Source organism: Ixodes scapularis, unplaced genomic scaffold (genome assembly GCF_016920785.2).
Source record: "Ixodes scapularis isolate PalLabHiFi unplaced genomic scaffold, ASM1692078v2 PGA_scaffold9__187_contigs__length_104089568, whole genome shotgun sequence".
Taxonomy (NCBI): domain Eukaryota; kingdom Metazoa; phylum Arthropoda; class Arachnida; order Ixodida; family Ixodidae; genus Ixodes; species Ixodes scapularis.
Genome location: NW_024609884.1, coordinates 63,782,771 through 63,803,545, shown reverse-complemented (window position 1 = coordinate 63,803,545; position 20,775 = coordinate 63,782,771). Strand labels below are relative to the sequence as shown.

At 44.0% G+C, this 20,775-nt stretch overlaps 1 protein-coding gene across 1 annotated transcript in view; it reads left to right on the top strand.

The window, feature by feature from the left end:
• The window catches only part of LOC8039937 (target of EGR1 protein 1), a 34,590-nt gene extending 15,212 nt beyond the window's left edge, over nt 1–19,378 (top strand). The window contains exons 6-7 of the mRNA XM_029968982.4: nt 15,317–15,470; nt 18,844–19,378. Coding sequence (XP_029824842.3) covers nt 15,317–15,470; nt 18,844–19,329 — 640 coding nt within the window. The 3' untranslated portion in view covers nt 19,330–19,378. The remainder of the gene's footprint in view (nt 1–15,316; nt 15,471–18,843) is intronic.
• The last annotated feature ends 1,397 nt before the right edge of the window (nt 19,379–20,775 follow it).

Below are 20,775 nucleotides of genomic sequence, written 5' to 3'. Positions count from 1 at the left end.
TCGCTGCAATGACGACAACAGACAAACCATAACAATGCGTGGAACTTAGCGTGTGTCTTGTGCCTTGCCTACCCCAGCACGTGTCTATGATCAACATTGGCGGCATATAATCGGCCCTAGATCACGTGGCCACTTCTTCTGGCTGCAAGTTTGAAGGGGTGAACTCTGCTCGGTTCTCCTTTAATATTTCCTGCAACTTAGATTGCGTGAGGTGAAAAACAAATTGGTGTTTCACATATCATTCACGTCAAGGATTCGTTCTAAGCGGTATTTGCGCAAAGTACAAAAATCGTTGCATCGCCCCTTTAATACCTGCATTTAGCTTATTCCTATATGTCTTATATTCGCATAGTATTGGCCTCAAGATCGACCTAGAGGTGGTGCTACAGGCGCGCTATCATCATCATCAAAGCGGGGATAGGAGAACGGCCGCCCCATCGGCTCTCCAGGTTCTCGCGCGAGACGGCGTAGACTCTTGCGTTTATTTTGTCGCATACTATCGGTGGAAAACAATTCTAGCGGAAAAGGGTGCGGTACTGTTCGGTGCTTCAGTGAAGATCGAATCGTGTTGCCAGCGTGCGACCTAAATTTATATAATCGCTTCTCTGGGTACGTCGTCTGCTCTACGCAGACGTTGGAAAGCATGGATCACCACGACTGATGCCTGTCTCTGGCTGAACTGGAATATTTATGTTAAATATTTGTTTCTTTTAAAATAGAAGTATCGGTTCATCAACGTGGGAATTAAAAAAAAAAAAAAAAAAAAAATTCCAATTCAGATGACATAATACTGGTACTGGTACTGTGGGCTGTGAAATTGCAGCTTCTATGCTTGTTTTTTAACTTCTAGCTTTTGCAGTAATATAAACATTTAGAGTGAGGATAAGTTAGAGATGTATTGGAAATTACCATGCTATTGAGTTCCTCTGCCCTTTTACTGTGCCATAGTGTGGGTACGTTTTTTTAAGTCTGAATAAATCTACTGCGTTGCGATGAGGAGAGTGTGTATATTCTAGTTAAGATCTGCGAACTGCACGGTTGGCAGGACAACTGAAACAAGTGAAACAAACTGTTCTAATATATCTGCCGTGACTAATAAGCGAGTGTAACCGAGCAACGCAGCAATGTTCCTGTTATTAAATGCTTTTCTCGGTAGTGTCGGTTCACCCGCTTCAATTTTCTTGGTGAGGGCCGCGGATGTCAAGAGGCTAATACTATAAATTTCTTGCTAAATAATTTTGTATTCAAACACAGTAGACTGTAACCCCAACAAACGACGCGCACCACGACACAGACAGCATCGGCCGCAGTGATACTCTTTTACTGACGAGGGCTAGCGACCTTTATGAGACTTTCTGATCACCCTCCGCCCTCACCTAACGTATATCGGGACTGGGCAGTTCATCGATTAACTTTCAGATTATTCAAGTAATATGCTTTAATTGCAATTTCTTTGCCGGTTAATTGGAGTCTTGTGCTGGAGAAAGTCAACAAGGAGTAAAAAATAGCTGCTTTAATATTTTTGACGTCTTTATTTCTTTTCTGACACAGCCTTGCACTGTAAACCACTTCAGCGTGCTTGTCATTTCACCGAGGGTGATTTTACTGTTTCAATAATATCTTCAATAATATCTTAAAAAATACTTCATTTTAAAAGGCTTCCCGGCTTCATATTTATGTAGGACTCACAACGCGAAGTTTAGAATGGGAATGCAATATGCCTTTTATGACATAGTAAAACCAGTAAAAAATGTGTAGTTTTAACGTCTTTCACGCAATATGACCGGCGAAAAATCAACATACGGATTTATTGATTGATTAGAATATTAAGGGATAGCGATCAGTCGGGTTAATTTTCTGATCAAACCACAGACCCACTCAACATTCAGTGCTTTATGAAAGCCACGGTTTGTGCGAGATAACAAAAATACGTGGGACCAGCGATTGTATACAAACAAACACACTAAGTTTAGAAAAGCTTCCGACTTAATAATGATCGCTTTGCTGAATTTGTACGCATGGGACACAATACAACAAAATCTTTAGTAAGAAGAAACGGCAACAAAAACATAGTACATTTAATAAGGAATGTCAAGCTCAGCCTGACACGGGCTTGCTTCGTTGAGATCCATGCTTCTGAGCGTGCGCCCGGAGCAGACGATGCGTGGCGGTATCCCCGCTTTCACGTGTTTCCAATTTCGGCCACACGGTGGCGACACGGTTCAATCTCGAGGCGAATTGCTTCATTCCTCGTTTTTATGAAATTATCGTAAGGTTTATTTTGACGATTGATTCGTTTGTACAAATCACGAGTTACCCAGGCCTTTTTTATTTTTTTGTTTTTCTTTACATTTCGAACAGGAAATGCATCATCATAGCAGTGTCTTATTTTATGTATAAATATATCATACCATGTACTAGGATTCTGCTTGCCATATACGTCGTACCAATTTATGGACGAAATCATGTCACCGAATTTATGTATAGTATCATAATTGAAGCATCTTATGGTTGCTAAAGCCACTTCGTTACAGTGTTGGGTTTTGCTTGTTTTTTTTCTTTTAGAAGTATGAACGATACAGAATATCGGAAATGATCTCTTATAGCGTATGAAAAGATTCCAGAAGTCACTTCAGTGGGTATTTGGCTTGTAAAGTAATGCATAAATCAATCGAAGAAGCACTATCACAAGTTATTCTGGTTGGTTTTGTGATGACGTTATGACATCCAAAAGGTTGAATGATATCAAGAAATTCTTGACACAGCGTCTGTGAACCCAGAAGGTTGATATTGGAGGTCACCTATCAGTATGACTGGCAAGTTTATTGCAGTAACATGCTGTAAGAGATTAGTTATGTAATTTTATAAATTCACATGTTGACCCCAAAGGACATGCAGAAACGACTACCAACTCTTCACATTTTGCAGTAATCGATTCATAGCGATTAGTAACGACTGAAAATTTGGGCATGACGATATATGTAATGTCTCTATGAAAATATAGTGAAACTCCTCCTCCTCTCGTTTGTTCTACATACTCCCTCACACTTGTACCCCAAAAAAGTAACCTCATCAGTGTTGCTTGTTTGCCATGTTTCTGTAAGAGCTAAGACATCAGAGCTATAATTCAGAGAGTTCAAAAGCATAATAATTTCATCATGTTTATTTCCACTGCTCCTAGCATTTAAATGAAAAACTGAAAAATGGGCAGGAAACGCTGTATTTTCAGCAACGAGTCGGTTACATGTAGTAGGATGATAATACAATGACTTAGATATTTGATCATCCGTTTTAGATTATTTTGGCAAGATCGTCCTTGGGGGGGGGGGGGGGGGGGGGGGTCCGATTTTAATGACATTGTTACCTTCCGCTTTTCGTACATAGATGTTTCCATTTTTTTGCCGTGTAAACCGGTAGCCTTTATCCTGGGCTTTTGTTTTCGTCATCCATAGTAGTTGCCTGTTGTGTGCGGTGAGGTATCAAAAAGGGTCATATTCATATTGGTTTCTTTCAAGCCATTCTTTTTAGCTAGCCATTTGTCACGTGTAGCCTGTGATACAAAGCGCATCAAGATGACTGTATTCTTTCCAGGCTTAGGCGGCAGTCTGTGCAGCTTATTATTTCAGGTCATTTGTTGTTAATTCATTTAGACCAAGTTTTTTTGCAATGTCATTTATATTAGAGAGATTTTCATCTTCGGTTTTTGGTAGTCAGTGAATCTTCATGTTCTGCCTTCGACTTCACTGTTCTAGCCTATTTGTCTCTTGTTTTCGTGTTTTACCTTTTTGGTAGTTCCTTGGTCTTGGGTTTCGATGTCAGTTACTCAATCCCTTAGTTCTTTGATTTCCTAAGACTGTTCTTCGAATACAGAAAGTAGGTTGTCATATTTGTCAGACATCTTTTGTACACTTTGTTCGATACTGTAAACAGTAGCCTTCACTGTCATCAAGGTATCCACCTTTTCCCTAACTGATGCAAGATCACCCAACTTCGTGTTCATTTCAGTCAACACCCTACCCAGATCAGATTCTGTCTCCCGCTCATTTTTGTCTCCTTGGAATTTTGAAGTTTGGCATGTTTTGCACCTCCACGATTGTTTTGCGGTCTCACCTTTAGATTTAAAGGTACTTTTGCTAACTTTTGAGCATGAGCCCAGATGGTACCCATACTCGCAATCCCAACATTCTGGAAACAGACCATCTTCTGATCTTCTGGTAGCAGCTCATTACAAAGCATACACCGATTATCCGCCATTCAACCTAACAGACAACAGTGCTCTTTGACAGTAGCAGCAGCAGCAGCGGCAGGGAAACTAGATGGCATGTATAGGTAAACATTGTGTACCACCAACCTGAAAAATTGCTGATTGCATAAGTAGCTGCTCCTGTTTTCGCCGCTGCTGCTGTGCGAGTGATTCATCTTTCCCCTTCAAAGTGGAGACAAAGTTCACTAGTTCACGGCACTTGAAGGAAGCTTTTTTCGTGGTTCAGTCTTCTCAGGGGGGTGATGCCATCTAGCTGGTGTGCAAGCTTGTTGTCCATGCTATGGGTTGGGAAACCATGCTATGGGCGGTCAGTTGGTTTGTTCGTGGTGACAGCAGTGGTGATAATGGGGTAGCTAACTCTGGGGCCCCGACCAGTGGAGTCTCGTCCTCAATGTCGCCGTGTAGGAAAAATAATTCTCGTGTTGGCTTGAGATGCTTCCTGTTTGTGCGAAGTAACCGGTTGTATTCCAACAGAGCGACATAGGACCTTGGTGTAACTTTACAGAATACCTTCACTTTAGCGGTCCAGACAGTAAGGGATGCGACTCTGACGCTATCACCTGGCCAAAGATCCTGCAGACAAGCCCACCTTTACGTTGCTTATACTGCACAGAGGACATAATCGCGGCCACTAAATTTCGCGAATTCCAGACCCCTGCATTGAAACACTTAAGGACCGAAATTTTTGCGTGGCTGTTCGCGAAATTCGCGAAAATTAAGGGCTCGCGAACATTAAGGGTTTTACATTATTTTCTCACTTGTGCTACTGGCGTCTGTTCGAAGTCTGGCACGCGAGACTGCAGCCTTCGGCCCATGAGAAGCTCACCCGGAGTACGGCTGTCTTCCAATGGAGTTGTCCAATAATTAAGAATACCCAGCCAGAAGTCTTCTCATCCTTCGGTTGTTTTCTTGAGAATGGGCTTGGCTATTTAGGCACCTTTTTCGGCCAGTCCGTTAGAATGTGGGAAGTGAGGACTCGGATGTGGTATGCTGGAAATCATAGAGAAAAGAAAACGTTTTAAACTCTTGATGAAAATGGGGGTCCATTATCTGAGGAAACTTTGACAGGGAGACCATGTCTTGCAAATGTGGCACTTAACTTCTCAATTGCAGTTTGCACTGTAGTGTCATCAAGTGGCTCGATCTTGAGAAAGTTTGAGCGTGAGTCATAAATAATCAAATATAGAGGACCTGCATATTAAAATTTGTCTACCTCAACACGGGTCCACGGATGGGAAGAGGTCTTGTGCATTAGTAGTGGTTTACTCGGTTGAGAGTAAGCATGTCACTTACAGGTGCTACATTTATCGATCATGGATTCTATGTCCGAATTTAGGCCAAGCCAAAAAATAAGGCTACGAGCTTTAGCTTTACATTTAGAAATGCTTTGGTGACCATCATATATGTGCGTTAACATTTCCGATCGAATTGATTGAGGAATAGCTACTCAGGCTCCTTTAGGCACAATGCCTTTGAGAACAGACAACTCTGACATCATGTCTTGAAAAAAGCCATCAAGCGTTTTCTTGTTAGTAATTGCAATAACCTCTGTCTTCAGTACTGGATCTTGTGCAGTGGCTTCTTCAAGCCTCTTCACAGTTAGACACACCCTGTCTAAAAGTACATTGGCGGCGTGAATCTCGACTTGGTCCACAGCATCCTCAATGCCTGTTGGGGCTCTGGACAGCGTGTCAACCGAGGCCAGTTCCTTTTCTGAAACAAACTGGAGGTTGAAGTCATATTTTATTAGGCAAAGAAAGAAACGTTAAAGTTTGGGTGGTATGTTTCCCAATGCCTTGCTGGCAGTTTGAATGAGCGACTGGTGATCAGTTTCGTCTGTGAACTTGATGCCATAGACAAAGGCGTGAAATTTCTCGCAGCCAAAGGTTAGAGTGGGTCTCCTTTTCAATTCGTGAATATCGGGAGTTGGCATCCATTAGTACTCGGCAAGCGTAAGCAGTTGTTCGCCACTCTTTGCCGTGAAGCTGAAGCAACATCGAGCCTAGTCCAAATCTGGATGCATCCGAAATTCGCCTTAGTCGGCTTCGTCGGGTTGCCAACTGAGGTTGTTGCGAATAATTGAGTTTTTTATTTGTTTTTGGTGTGTTGGAAGCCATTCAAATTCTCGTCTTTTCAACTCTTTGAGTATGTGTGTACCTATTTTCTGCTAGGTGAGGCTGAAGTAATTGATTACGCCTAGGAGATGATGGATTGCTTTCTTGTCTTCAGGCTCAAGCATGTTTTTAACGAATTGCTGATTAACGCACGGCTGGGCTTGATGCTGCTTGAGCTGATAACGTCACCCAAAAAAGTGATTTCTGTTTGCGAAAGTTTGCATTTTTCGGCATTGAACGTTAACCCGGCTTGATGAGCTACTTGCAAGGTTGCCCTTAATCTAATGTCATGTTAGTGTTGGGAACGACCCTAGATTAAAAGGTCATCAATATATCCCTTAACTCCTGGGATTCCCTCGAAAATTTTGTTCAATGTCTTCTGAAACACCTCGGGGGCCGATGAAATGCCAAAAGGAAGGCGCAAGTAGCAGTATCGGCCAAATAGCATAGCAAACGTGCATATTTTGCATGTTTCTTCGTCTAGAGGGATCTGATGGAAACCTGATTCCGCATGTAATTTCGTAACAAACTTAGCTTATGATAGTTCCGCCTCTATATCTTCTCTACTTGGCAGCTGATAGCGCTCACGCTTGATGCTTTTATTTACCCTTCTTGGGTCCATTTATACCCGCAGGCATCCATCTTTCTTTTTAACGACTATGTGTGGACCAGGGTGTAAGATAGACAGGTGGAGAAACGGCCCATAGAAGCCTACCGCAGCGCCGTGACCGGATTGTGTACTTGTCTGCTTGTGGGTACCGCCGATTTGCGACAGATGGCGCTGCGGCGAGAAGAAAAAAATCGGAATCGGATTTGCATAGAACTTTATGGGAGAGTGCGCAAAATAAACCGAGAACACGAAAGTCCTCCATTGAAAATCCACGAGAAACCATCTCCGTCAGTTTAGCCGATCGCCATCGGTCGCCCACCCGGAGTGAGAGTTCGCGGTGCTTCACATAGATGGCGCCACAGAAAAAGAGAAAACCGAGGGGGACACAATGCAGTCGCTCATTTGGCTCTCGTTTCCCCACCTGTCTATCTTACACCCTGGTGCGGACTCAGCCAGTCAGTCAGTTTGTCGACTTGTTGGATGATCCCTGCCTTTTCCATCCACCCGAGTTCAGTGTGCAAGGGCTCCCGTAGCGCCAAAAGTACTCATTGAGCAGGTTGTACAGATGACTTGGCATCTTCCCCAAGGACCATGTGGTAGTGTTGCTTTGCACATCCGGTTCCTTCAAAAGTTCCGGGGAACTTTTCTGCAATAGATGGTTTCACATGGACGGTACACAGGCGCAACACCAGTTCAAACATCTCGCACGCCTCCAATCCTAAAAGTGGCTGGCGACCATTCTTCACAACAAAAAAAGTCGACGTAAGCTTCTTCTTTGATCTTGAGCCGGAGTCTCATCACGCCGAAGTGCTTTATCTGTCTGCCGTCGTAAGCTCGAAGTGCAGCTTGACTGGGCTTCAAATCTAGTGCTTGGCACTGCTTAGTGTACAGTGATTAAGGCAGAAGGTTTGCCTGAGACCCAGTATCCACTTTAAGCTTGATTTTTGCTCCTTCAAAGGTTTAAGCACTCACCATCCAGCATGTCTGACTTTCTGGCTTTTTGATGCCAACATTAGGGATGTCAAAGTCATCATTCCCACAAAGCCGTTCGCTGCATCCCGCATCAATGTCCTTGCTTATGCAGCAGTTCTGCGTGCCCGCCACTTGTCGACCTGTGAGACAGCACGCCGCAAAATGGTTATTTTTCCCGCACTTTTGGCAGGTTTTTCGCATGGCAGGACAGCGTTGAGAGTTGTGAACGAAGTTACACTGACTGCAACGAGTTCTCTGCTTGACGCGCATCTGCCCCACATTTGCTCTTCTGACTGTATTAGCCTGCTTGAGGCTTTGTTTTCCATGCTTGATTCTGCTTTTTTTTGGAATTTCAGCAGTTTGATAGATTTGTACCGCTTTGTCAAGTGGGAGGTTGATTTCCTGCAAAAAAAAAAAAAAAAAAAAACTGTGAATGAAGCGTTTACAGTTTTTTTCGTCTAAAATTCCAAGCACGATTTGGTCTCGAAGCATTGAATCTGTAACACTTCTGAAATCGCACGACTGGATCTTGGTTCTTAAAGGGGCTATGAAACAAACTTTGGGCTGGGATAAATTAATTTAGATTGGGATTTTACTAATAGCATATCGTTTAGTGGGCCAAAAGAAAGAAGGTAGAAACTCAAAAGCCTGATTTTTAGTACGAAAAATTTAAATTGCAGCGAACTACTTCATACTTCCTTCCCTTCGAAAGCTCTCTGCCTTTTCACTGTGATACGTCCGCGGTACCCAAAGCGCGTCATCAGGCCCAAACGCATGTCGCAGGTCGCCGGGCCTCACTTATTTCCTTGACCCCTAAGCTGACAGTGCAATGGAAGCTATAAGCTTGCCGAACCAATTAGCTGCCTCCCTTTCATCACCTGACTTCATTCTCTGTGTGTGGGTATGCGCGAGGGTGTGTGGCAAAAGTATGGCTGGTCCAAGGAGCATGTAGCTTCCACTGCACTGTCAGCTTCGGGGTGAACGAGGTGGGGAAAGCAGCTTTTGTCCAAATTTTGAGCGACGGGCTAATCTTCTAGGAGGAGAATGGCGGCGTCCGGGTGCACAAACGAGGGTCCGAGCAAGAGGGGAGTCCTTCCTTTCTGTCTTCTTAAACTGTTTGGTACAATCTCGAGTTGCTTGATTTGAAAAGCGAACCAAAATTCCAGGTATCCTGTCATGGCGCGAGGAAAGCCGATGCACGGTCATGATTGGATCTGCTGTCAAGTCTGGCACTTCCAGTTGCTTTGTTAGGTCATTTATCTTAGCCAAAAGGTTTTCCTGTTCGCTCATCGGGATCCCGTGTATCTCAAGGTTTTTTCTGTGGCTCTTCCATTGAAGGTCGTGAACTTTTTGTTTTAACCTGTCAATCTCCGCTGTTGGTTCTGTTTTTTCCAAGTGCGTCACCTTTTTTTTATTTCCACGTCGTGTTCAGCCATTTGCTTCAGCGCTGCATCATATTTTGCCGACATATGCTGAAGTGATTGCTCCATGGCATCCACTGTTTCTTTTAAGTTTAACAGGGTGTCTAGTTCAGCATTCATGCTGACCAGCATAGCAGCTACATCCAAATTTTTGTTTGGTTTGCTGCTCTGACTGCCTCGAGATTTGGCTCTTTACATGTCTGACAGCGCCAGATTTTACATGAAGCAACACGTGAATCTTCCGGGACGCCAGAAGAAGTGCCTATATGGTAAGAGTACTGGCACTCTACGCATTTGATTTGCAAGCCTTTTTCCGGGAAGGCTTGACTGCAATTCAGACAGATATCTTTCGAGTCATCTGTCATGTTGGAGCATCCGTCAAGTATCGCAACACAGCAACAAATAACAGCACAAATTGCAGCAGGAACAGCAGCAGCAGCAGCAGCAGTGGCAACAGCAGCAGCAGCAGCAGATGGTAAAGATAAATATCAGTTTGTACAAAGCAAAACAGTACCAACCTGCAATGGCGAAAAAACATTACTTAGGTTCCAGCGTAACCTGCTGCCACTGCCGCTGTGTCCCTCAGGGCTCAGAAACGCTGTCTTTATACTGCCGATGCAGCCGAGGTCGATGGCATGGGACCAATCACCGCTCAAACAGGTGGGCGTACACCGGTGCAGGCAGCTGATTCCCTCGCTGGGATAATGCTTCGCCTCAAACGACACCGGGCAATAGAAATCCAGCACCGGAGATGACTCGGACTGATGCTGTCGCAACGGTGAGAGTTGAAGAACAGCACTCGGCAAACTGTGCTGAAATCACTTCCCTCAATCGCTTCTTCTCTAACCTTTGCTTGAACTTGAGCCAGTTCTGCTTGAGGTTGCCGGTCGCACGCAGTACCTCTGGGGGCTTCGGCGTATCCATTTCAGTCGTCGGCTGTGCTTAGCCTACTCGTTCTAGTGTCCTGTCGTCTGCGCCATGGCTCGCGTGCAAGCAGTGATCATGCATCAGTCACGAAATATGTTCTGTTTAATACCATGATGATCTTGCTTTTTTATACCCAAACTCCCTGGTGTGAGATCAAGCCAGCGGTGACATCTTATAACATCACATATCTGATACAGCGCTGGTGAATGTCGTCCCATAGTGATTTTCGGACCGTTGGAGCACACAAGCACTTTGTACAGACATATTTCATCACCTACTGGTGGCGTGCGCGAACTGCAGCTATCATCTGCTTCATTGTTTGTGACGTAATGAGCGGGAGAGAGAGGAGTCAACGGTGCAGATTCCTCTGTTCGTCAGTTCACTTCTTGTGTAGCTCAGGTACTGCGACAATCCCTATTTTGCGCTTTGCATTTTCTTTGGTGGAGTGATACTTGCGGTATGACATTTTATCATAGCTTGAAGGCGTGGCACGTGTAGTCATGCCAATCAAGCATTTTTAGTGTTTAAATGTCGAAGCTGTGGATTGTGGTATATTGTTCCCAATGACACTAAAGAGGCACTAAATAATGAAGAATATCCAGCATTTTACTGCACCTACCACAGTGAACACGGTATAATTTTTTATTATTATTGGAACGAGAGGAGAGTTAGAAAGGAACGATTGATCAGGTTGAAAATAAGCAAGCCAAGCTTGAGAACCTCTTGCATATGCAGTAAATGCTTCACACTGTTTTATGTGAGTTCTGGCCTCTTATTAGTTCCAAGATGATTCCTTTTTGCTTGTTAACAACCAGTAAACATTTGGTTTCCTAAAGCAAGTGGCTGGAAGACTGGCTCCCGCATTCTCTTCAACCAAGTGCCTGCTTATTCTCCCGGTTGACGAGAAACGTGCGGAACCAGCTCCGCATTCGAGACCCGTAATATCTAGAAGTCAGTTACACTTCAGCATCCCAAATATGAGTTGGACGCCTGCTATAGACCTTCTCATCCTCTGTTGCATGGGTACTGCCATCTTGGAATCACATGATGCGGCTGCCATCAGGTTGCTTCGACTCATCGCTGTGCTCTCCTCTCCTCGCCTTGGCGAATGCATTGTATTAATCTTTTTTGTGTCTTTTCACCGCACATTCTTGCCTTACTTCGTATAGTCCAATACTCATATTTCCCACCTAGGTAATTGCATTATGTGATGATGTGCACTTCTTCTGCAGTTAATTTTGTAGCACAATGTGACTATTTTTACCGTCGGTGTACCGAATGCGTGTGAGGATGAGGCACAGGAATCAGCGTTAGCACTGAGCCACATTAATTATGTGGATGACTAAGACAGCACGAGGGTTCACAGGTCAGTGACTTATTACAACTCAGGTTTATTTATTAATAGTGGCGGGATATTCGCCATTAGAAGCGTGTATATTCTGCATATTCATGATCACTCATTTAAGATCAGAGGGTGTTAAGAATAGTCAACGTAAAGAGACTCTATATGTGTTTTCTGCATTGTCCTTTGTACTCGTAATAGACTTAAAACAGTTTCTGTCAAATATGTGAGGGAACTCGTGGAGGACGTGAGCAATGATCGTTTAACTTGCATTTTATCTAATGCTAGGAATGACGGTACGTCAAAATGAGGCGATTTGTTTGTTCATAATATCACACCTACATCTGTTTGACATTCTTAATCGTTTTTGCGATATATACATTCAGTTTGCTGGTTTACTAAGCATTTTAAGAAACTGTATACCGTGCTTGGCCCCATTTTGGCAGTCTTTCTAGTTATTTATTGATCATCTTTAGATAACCAGTTCATTTCACTTAATTTATTTTAACGCAAAAGGTTGGGACTTTCTGCAGAAGAAACCGTCTCAGACAGCTTAAGAGTACATAGTTTTAGATCAGCATACACAAAATCTTTGAATACACAAATAAATAGCGTCGTCTCTATGCACCAATCCAAACACATTTGGGCTCGGCGCATGCGCAGTAGTGACAGCGCTTTTTTTTCTTTTCTTGTTTACGCACAAATTTTGCATACGCTATTGCCAGTGCCTGTAGTCCGCAATATTTGACACAGAAAAAAGTCCATCCGCGTAAGAATCGCCCGAGTTCAGCGTTGTCGATGGCAAATAGAGGTTTACTTTTAGTGGCTGGTGATGCCTAAATTTACAAAGTGCATTTGTTCAGACAAAGAAGATCTGTTTACACAGGTCCATGAAGTGTGGCGCCTAGCATTAGACTTCAGCCAAACTTTTCGAGGTACTTCTGCTGCCCCCTTTAATTTTATTTGGCCAATTTTACGGAAGACAAATGTCAAACTTAATTTGACGGGCCACTGACTGTAACTTGTGTGTGCCATAAGCAAATGTCCATATAAAAATAGTTTATTTCCTAGGGCCAATATTGTGAAATGCTGCTTATAAATACATAAGCAGGGCTGATAATTAAAAAAACTTCCTTCTTGGCTTAGGTCGCACTGTCGAAATATTTTTCGACAACTTAATTTATTTAAAATAAAACAGTCCGAGGCGGTATATTTGGTTTTTATAAATTCTCTGCATCATTGTAAAATACTTTCTTTTAGCCTGTGAATTTCACTAAAGATTGGGTGTCCACGAAAACAAAACAGTCAGGAGTAAACTTGCGAGTTCATCTGTTCTTCCCGATTCAGCGCATTGCAAATCTAGATGTCGACCTTTTTTTTTTCTTATCATGTATTAATCTCTTGATTGGTTTATTTTTCTGAAAACTAGTGTCATGGGATACGTCCGTAGACGATGGTAATTTTCCCTGTACTTCAGTTCAGTCGTTTCTCTGCCGACCATAATCGGATGCATCCAAGGTGTTGGTAATAAGGCCTGCAATTTAGGATTGAAACCACTTCGCAGTCCTCAGGGTGGCTCAGTACTAGTGTTTCTTTGGTTGTGTGCTACAAGGACAACATTTGTGTGTCACAAAATTAAGCAAAAACTACATAAAACAGCAACACAGCCACATGCGTGTTGAAACTGAAACCAACCAAAATTAAAGCAACCTAAAGTTTGGATGGATGATGATGAAGCTGAAACCTTTGAATAGGGTGGCGCTTGCACCACCTAGCCAGTGTTTTCTTTTTTTTTACATTTATTTAACATAGAGTTATATATCTAGAGATTATATTTAAAAGGTAAATCCGTACAACGGAGGCGCCTCTATGCAACCGGGTGCACACACCTCCATCCTTATGGGTCTCCTTGAAAGAATAAGAAAACATTCATTCTTCCCTCGACTTATGCCACCAGTCAGATAATCTCTTCCTGGTTACCTTCCCCTTGTCTATTTTTCCCTCGCTATCCCTAAATCCTAGTGCACTTGTTAAAATAGTTGCCTCTTCAGCTGCTACATGGTTACAGTAAAGTATCAACTGCTGAACTGTCTTGTCCTTCTCTCCACAAGCTCCACACACTGTATCTACTTCCTGATATCTATGGTGGCGAGTGCGTCGGTGCCCTCTGTCGATTGGTCGGGCAACTACTGAGATGAGAAGGTCTATAGATTACGAACAGTCATGTTTTTTTGCGGACCCGAGTAGGTAATTGTGCAAAACGTGTAGTCCGCTTCTTGTGGAGGGCATTTATAATCAATCTTTAGCAGAAATTGGAGAAAACAAGCTAATGCCTTAATTTGATGGACACAGCCTCACAATCTATGATATGATGGGAACTTCAGTTTTCCTTTGAGCAGAAATTTCTCTCTGGCGGATTGCTTTGCCACACATTCGATGTGGGAGATGGGAAGTACCACTGTAAAAGAACAACTATCACTTAGATTTGGTTCTCACGGTGCCATACAAGTGTTTGACAAGCAACTGTCGTATCACACTTGGACGGAAGCGTCGTTGTCGGCAACCTCCATTAGCCAAAGCAAGAGTGTGGCACCCCACACAACACAGCAGTGCGCATCTGTACACTTAAGATGACAGCTCGTCCTTCAGTTTGGGGGCAACAATGAAAAAGTTTCTACAGGAGCCTCCGCGGGTCCTACGAAACAAGAATCGGGAACGCCAAGAATAGCCGTGATGCACACGGCTAAACGTATACATTGCGTCGAACTCCAAGCTTGTTTTTTTAACATTTTAGGAGTTGTATCAGACAAAGCGACTCATAAGCGGTTTATTACGACAGAAAGAACTCGCAGAAATGTTGTGCACCTTTTTTGAAACTAAATAAACCGTTATCAATTGGCATAGAAGGGAGCAAACATGACCACACTGTGCGACTACTTAGCATGTCGTCCGCTAGAGTCCTATTCGCTAAATAGGGTGAGTGCGCCCGCACGGTGGTGCCACCAAAAGATCTCGTTGCCAAAAAATTAGAAACGTGGCGGTGTATTGCTGTGATTGCTGTTTACAGCTTCGGGGAACACGAAGACCAATCTCACCAGCCAGTTTGACCACACCACCGCTGCCGCTATGCATCGAGGGAACTTTAGTATATCTGCACGTGCGGCAACCTGCTGGAGCTCTTCACGTGTAGAGCACGAGACTTGAAGAGCCCTCTCGTGCACCATTGTCTGCCTCCTGTTAACTAAAGTTTCAGTGGCATCACAGACGCACCAAACTCTTGGTGAGACCATTTTATTGAATCCGAGCTTCGAGTAGCTGCTGCGGGTTGAGTGACGGGAGAGCACATACCAAACAATGCTGGACGCAGATAGATTCTCAAATGTCAAGGTGCGAAATCTTTGTTCTGAAGCTAGATCGAGAAACACGACCGCAAGAAGGTGCAGGTGCGGCCAGGACGCTGCGTGTGTATTAGAAGAGGTCGAAGCGGGCAGTGCTTCACTATGCGATGTAACGCAGACTCAGTCATTGGTGGCACTGCCAACCAGCTGCCAGGGTGGAGCGGTGCACCCGGTTTGGATGTCGCACGTTCTCCATGGGACGCTCAGTGCACCAGTTGAGGACGTGTTCCAGACAATGCAATCATAGTAAAGAACACACCCCACGCAGGCAGCGCGACAATGCATCAAGGGAAGCAGAGGGCAAGTCCTTTGTGAGCATCCAGTTCCTCCAGTACAACAAGGAGCATTCGGTCGATCATGGAAACTGTGCCCTGAGGACGGAACGCTTGGACGTCCAGCTCGAGATCTGCAAGAACTTTGCCGTGAGTCTTTCGTTTTGAGGGTAAACCTTTTCTTAAAAGTGCTATTGAGCACCTCCATTGTGCAATTGTTAATTTGTGTCCGTAATCTTGTCAAAATGGACGGCGCTGTCGCCGTGAGTAATATCGGTTAACACACACATGCTTACAGTGCGTGAGCAATCGAATGCATCGGTCACACACCCGTATTTAGCGTGCATGTGGTGCTCATAGTCTTTCTACCGATTCCTTGTGACTCACTTTTTTGGGGAGTTTTTTTTTCTATTTGCACGTGCTTTCGACGAGCGTCCGATCGATGTCTGGTTGTAGTAAACCGTGCTTCCTTGTTGATGCTCTCGAATCACCACTTTAAAAAGTTTTGCACTACAATTGCGCTTTGGCACCAGTTCGTATAAGCTTGAGGTACCTGGTGCCCACCTAACTTTGCAGCAAGCCTGTTTTTCCTGTCCTCATCTATGTGCACAAAACTCGCTTTTGCCTTTTCAGTATTTTTTTTTCCTTTTATATTTTACTTTGGTGGTATCGGCGCTGATGACTTATTGGAATCAGAGTGGACAGAAATAATGATTAAAAAAGAAAAATCTGATTTATGTGATTTATTTCTGATTTTTTATGATTTAAATTTCTGATAAGCTGCTCTAACATTTTCTGCTCCTAATCTGCTCCAAACTGTAGACTTTTGTGCTTCGAAGTTGCTCCAAACTGTAGACTTATGTGCTTCGAAGTTGCTCTAAAATGCATAAACTGCTGCTCCAAAATGAGAATTTTGTGCTCCTAAGCTGCTCCAAAATCCAGGTTTTTCTGCTCCAAAAATTGCTCCAAAACTTGTTCTACCTGTCTCACCTCTGCAATTAATTTTTTCGTACATATCCCAGACATAAAAAAAGTGCCGCATTTCCTTTGGCATGGAATGACTCGCTGGCAGTCTGTTCCCGGAAAGAGTTCCCTGTTTTTTCAACCACCCTAATTTTAGGGATTTTTGAAAGACTTTGATGAAACAACATCTATATTAAAATATTGCATCAAACACATTTTTGTGTTATTCTGGAGCATAAATATCAGTTGTGAGTCAACATTCAGTCTCTTTTTGGTACAAGTCTTCATTTTTAAATTTGTTTCTTTATTCTTGGAATGAATCAGTGAATGCCTTCGTGAACATCATTGTCTTTGCAAGCAACGGTGGGGGGCCATCTTTCTACGCATTACTCGACATGCCAATATACAAAACATATTATTGAAAGTTATTGTGACAGGTTGAGTAGGTGAAATTTTAAAAGCATACATAATTAGTAGTTTGGGAGAGCAGTGTGTCAGTGAAACTTCGCTGACCTTGACAGATAATGAAATATTTTCTAGCTAACAATTGAAGGGGCATTTCTTGACTTTTGTGTTCTGACCCGTTGCACCCCCTGAGCCTAGGGTGACCACCTTGCTGCGAGCGAAATGCGGGACACGCTGACCCGGGGGGGGAGGGGAGGGAGGGGGGAGAGGGAGGGAGGGAGGGGGGAGGGGGGGTGGTAAGAGAAGAATGGTATTATATTTCGACTGTGGCAACTGCAGGAAAGAACTTAGTGCACAGTCGAGCTGGTTGAAGTTTGCCATGATGCTTTTTAACCCGAGACTGGAGCAGAAGGAGAAAACATTTTTTCCCTCCTGCCCTGGTAAACATCATGGAAAAAAAAAAAAAAACTATTCAGAGAAATTTAACAACACACGCCAGGAATTATGGCTCTGCTAACAGATTTAATATCCTGTCTTGTCCGAAAGCACACCTGCAAATTGCATTGCGGCAATTAAGCTTAAATAATTTTCACTCCCAGCGATATATTTTAAGTTTTAATGCCACATATGTTAATAAATGTGTCGAAGTTGTAAACAAAATCGACTGTAGCAGAACTCAATTAATCATAAGGAAAGAATAAGCAGTAAATATTTTACAGTTTCTTGTTTCCTGTCGATTCTTATTTTGACTAACATGCTCCTACACAAATTTAGAACGTTATGTTGTTGTTTTTGATCGTTGTGAGTTGCAGTCTTAAATTGTGTAGTCGTCTTCAATATTTTGCATTGACACAGCACGATTTGTAAATAATTACAATAATCTATTTTTCACCTTTTGGTGAGAAATTTTCTCTTCCAATATTTTGCCACCTAGGGAAGAGAGGCATAACGGCGCATGCGCGTCAGTTCTCCTGCAAGAACGACAGTCGCTTCCCTCAATGTTTGGATATAGAAAATGATGTACCATTGCAATTCACGAGTTTATCAGCGACCTCCACTTATACCCGTGCCCCGTTGTTTGGCAGTGCCATGAGTTGCGTAGTGACAGTGTGAAATGCGGGACATTTTGAAGATTTTAATATTTCTTGCGGGACGCGGGACACGAGCCTTCAATACGGGACAGTCCCGCGAGTCGCGGGACGGGTGGTCACCCTACCTGAGCCACCAATTCGTTCGTTGTGGGCGAATTTTCCTCCTCCTTTTCGTATATAGTATATCAGTTGGCAATTCAACCCTTGTGTGTGTCTTATGTGTTCCTTCTGCATGTTTTCATCCCTGTGTGCTGTTTTTCTCATTATGTCTAACGGCTTTTTTATTTTATTTGAGTCATCTTTGTATCTGAGCCTGCCGTGAGCAAGACTGGCGTGAAGTACAAAAGCATGAGCCCTTAGACCTAGAGGGGTCTCGGTATTGCTCCAGCACTCTCACTGTTGATGCTGACAATCTCGTTTATATTTTTACGACAGCCAAGTGGTTGAAAACTTTTTTGCCTAAACATAGCTGTTATGCGTTTAATGTGTTCACTCCCAGTATTGGAAAAAATAATTTGTTTAGCAATACTGCAAAGATTTTGAACGTCTCCTGTCAAGTTAAGTGTAGTTCTCGCGTTTGAGTGTGATTGACCCTGTTGCAATTGGTTGTGTCTGCCTACGATGGGATAACATACTGGTGCCATCTATTGTGTAAACTCACTTTTGGTCTGCCCTTATTTGCAAATTTTTACGCATTATTTTCTCACCACAGGCTCGAAATAATCCGGGCCATATTATAAGCGACCATTTCGCATAAGTAGTGTATTATTTTATCTTACAAATGCCATCAAACTGTCACCCTCATGCAGACTGGAAGAGGGCCAGGGCTAGCCAATGGATGGTGGCAGTGTATTCTCTCATCGTAAGCTACTTGCGGGCGATTTCAACATATTCGGTCACTCTGAAGCACCGCAAACCTGCTTTTAAGTTGGCTTCGAATCTGTCTCACAAAAGTGACAAGTCAAGGACACCAACAGTCTTGTCCCCCTAGGGAATTCCAGAGATGACTATATTCAATGACTTTGTTGTTGAGTCACACTGGAAAACGTTTATTCCTTCACCAGCGCTTTGGATGGTGCGCCAAGGGGGACCAGTGCCGTGGCTCCCACAGCGTCGACGATGTCTTGGATGCGGAGAACGCCAAACGCCGCAAACGCAAGCGTGGCAAGAAGAATGGTGCGACGATCAGTAGCAATGCCTCTTCCGATTCTGAAGCATCCACAAAGGAAACCCCGTGCGACGTCACAACGGTCGATGAAAACGGTGCCGCGGTCACATCGGCGGATCGCAGATACACAACGGGACTACACAGGGCGGGCTACGACGCCTTCATGACTGGATACGCATTTGCAACGTTTCTGCTGGAATATGCCAAGTGTCGTCCAGGACCCTCCGGTGGTCTCGACGCGGACGATGCGGGGTTGGAGGGTCTGGTAAACAGGGTGTACCTGACTGGGAAAACGGACCCGCTTCAGATCAGGGTTGGCAACTTTGCAAGGCACAGTGCTAAGCACGTCGAGAAATATAATGCTCTCTTTGGGAACAAGTGAGAAGGACAATAGTGTGTTGTAAATAAAAGGCTGTTGCGTTATGCTTGTACTTCCCCTTGCTGTGTTTTAGGAGCTTGTAAACTTTCCAGTTGTATCTGTGAATTCGTCAAACTCTTCTAAGTAGGCATTCATGTCTCCAATGATAATTGTTTCCTGATTAAGGCCAATTTCTCTGATGTTCCTCGATATACATGTAAAGTGTTCTGTATTTTCCTCTGTTGAGTTTTTTTCCTTTTTTCAGGTAAGCAAACCCCAGAAGAGTGTTCAGGCCTTTTACCCTACCTTTCAGCCATAAGTGTTCTCTGCAGCTTTCTTTCTCTTTCCCAGTCTTGTCCTTTAACTAACATGCCTAGACCTCTGCTTTTGCCTTTTTAACCCCCCCCCCCCCCCCCCCCCTCCCCCAAATGACGAAGCAGGGTGAACTCGGCGGTGGGGACGCTCACGCGAAGATTAGGGAGGCGCTGTAAAGATATAAGCGGGTAAAGCTGCATTGTCATTTTTCAAAACGGGAGCTGGCTCCATTTAGAGGAATACTGGCGTGATGGCTGACTGTTCTACGGTCGTTGTAGTTGCGGCCCACCAGCTTTAAACGCTTCCCCACAGCGCACAACTCCCTCCTCTTTTTGAGGCACCACTCCATTACCGACGCGTGCCAATAAAAAAAAAAAAAAAAAAAAAAAAAAAAAGCTATACTGTCACAAAAAAATTAAACAGCAAAAAAAAAAAAAAGTCTACGTTGAAAAATCGGAGCAAGCGTCCACCCACAAACAGGCAATATTCCAAGCCGCCATTAAAATGTCCGAGACAGCGGAAGTTGCAAAATGCCGCGGGTACAGTTCCGCGAGTAACAAGTCTGCAACGTCACCGCTCTAACATTCCTGCTAGAAGCACGGAAGAGCATTTTAAACGCCCCGTGTTCCTTTCATGGATTACCCGATGACACATTTAGATGGGAGATTTAAAAAGCACCGGCGTACGTTGCAATTACTTTCGTCGCTTCTGCCGGCAAAGATCTTGGAAAGTGGGGCAGCTCCCGGGCCGTGAAGAGTTTTTGGGGCTCTATTCAGGCCTGGTTTCAATTCCTGTACTCCAATGCGAGCTGCTCATGGGCTGCGAAATGCAGGAGGGAAAAACGTGAAACGCCCGTCACGTCTGCGCTACAGGCGGTCGCCCTCTGTCCGGAGGCCCTATTCCAAAACGTCTATCGTCTCCTCAAAATCCTAGCGACTCTGCGCGTAACAACGGCGGAAGCTGAGCGCTCGTTCTCTTCACTACGACGGTTGAAAACATACCTGAGGGCGTCCGCTTCGAATGAGCGACTGCTCGGTCTAGCGCTTTTGAATATTCACCGCGACATTGAAGTTCAAGCGGAGGACGTCCTGGATATTTTTTGCCATGAACGCAGGTGGCTGCGTCTGAAAGGCGCTTGGTATAAATAAGATGATC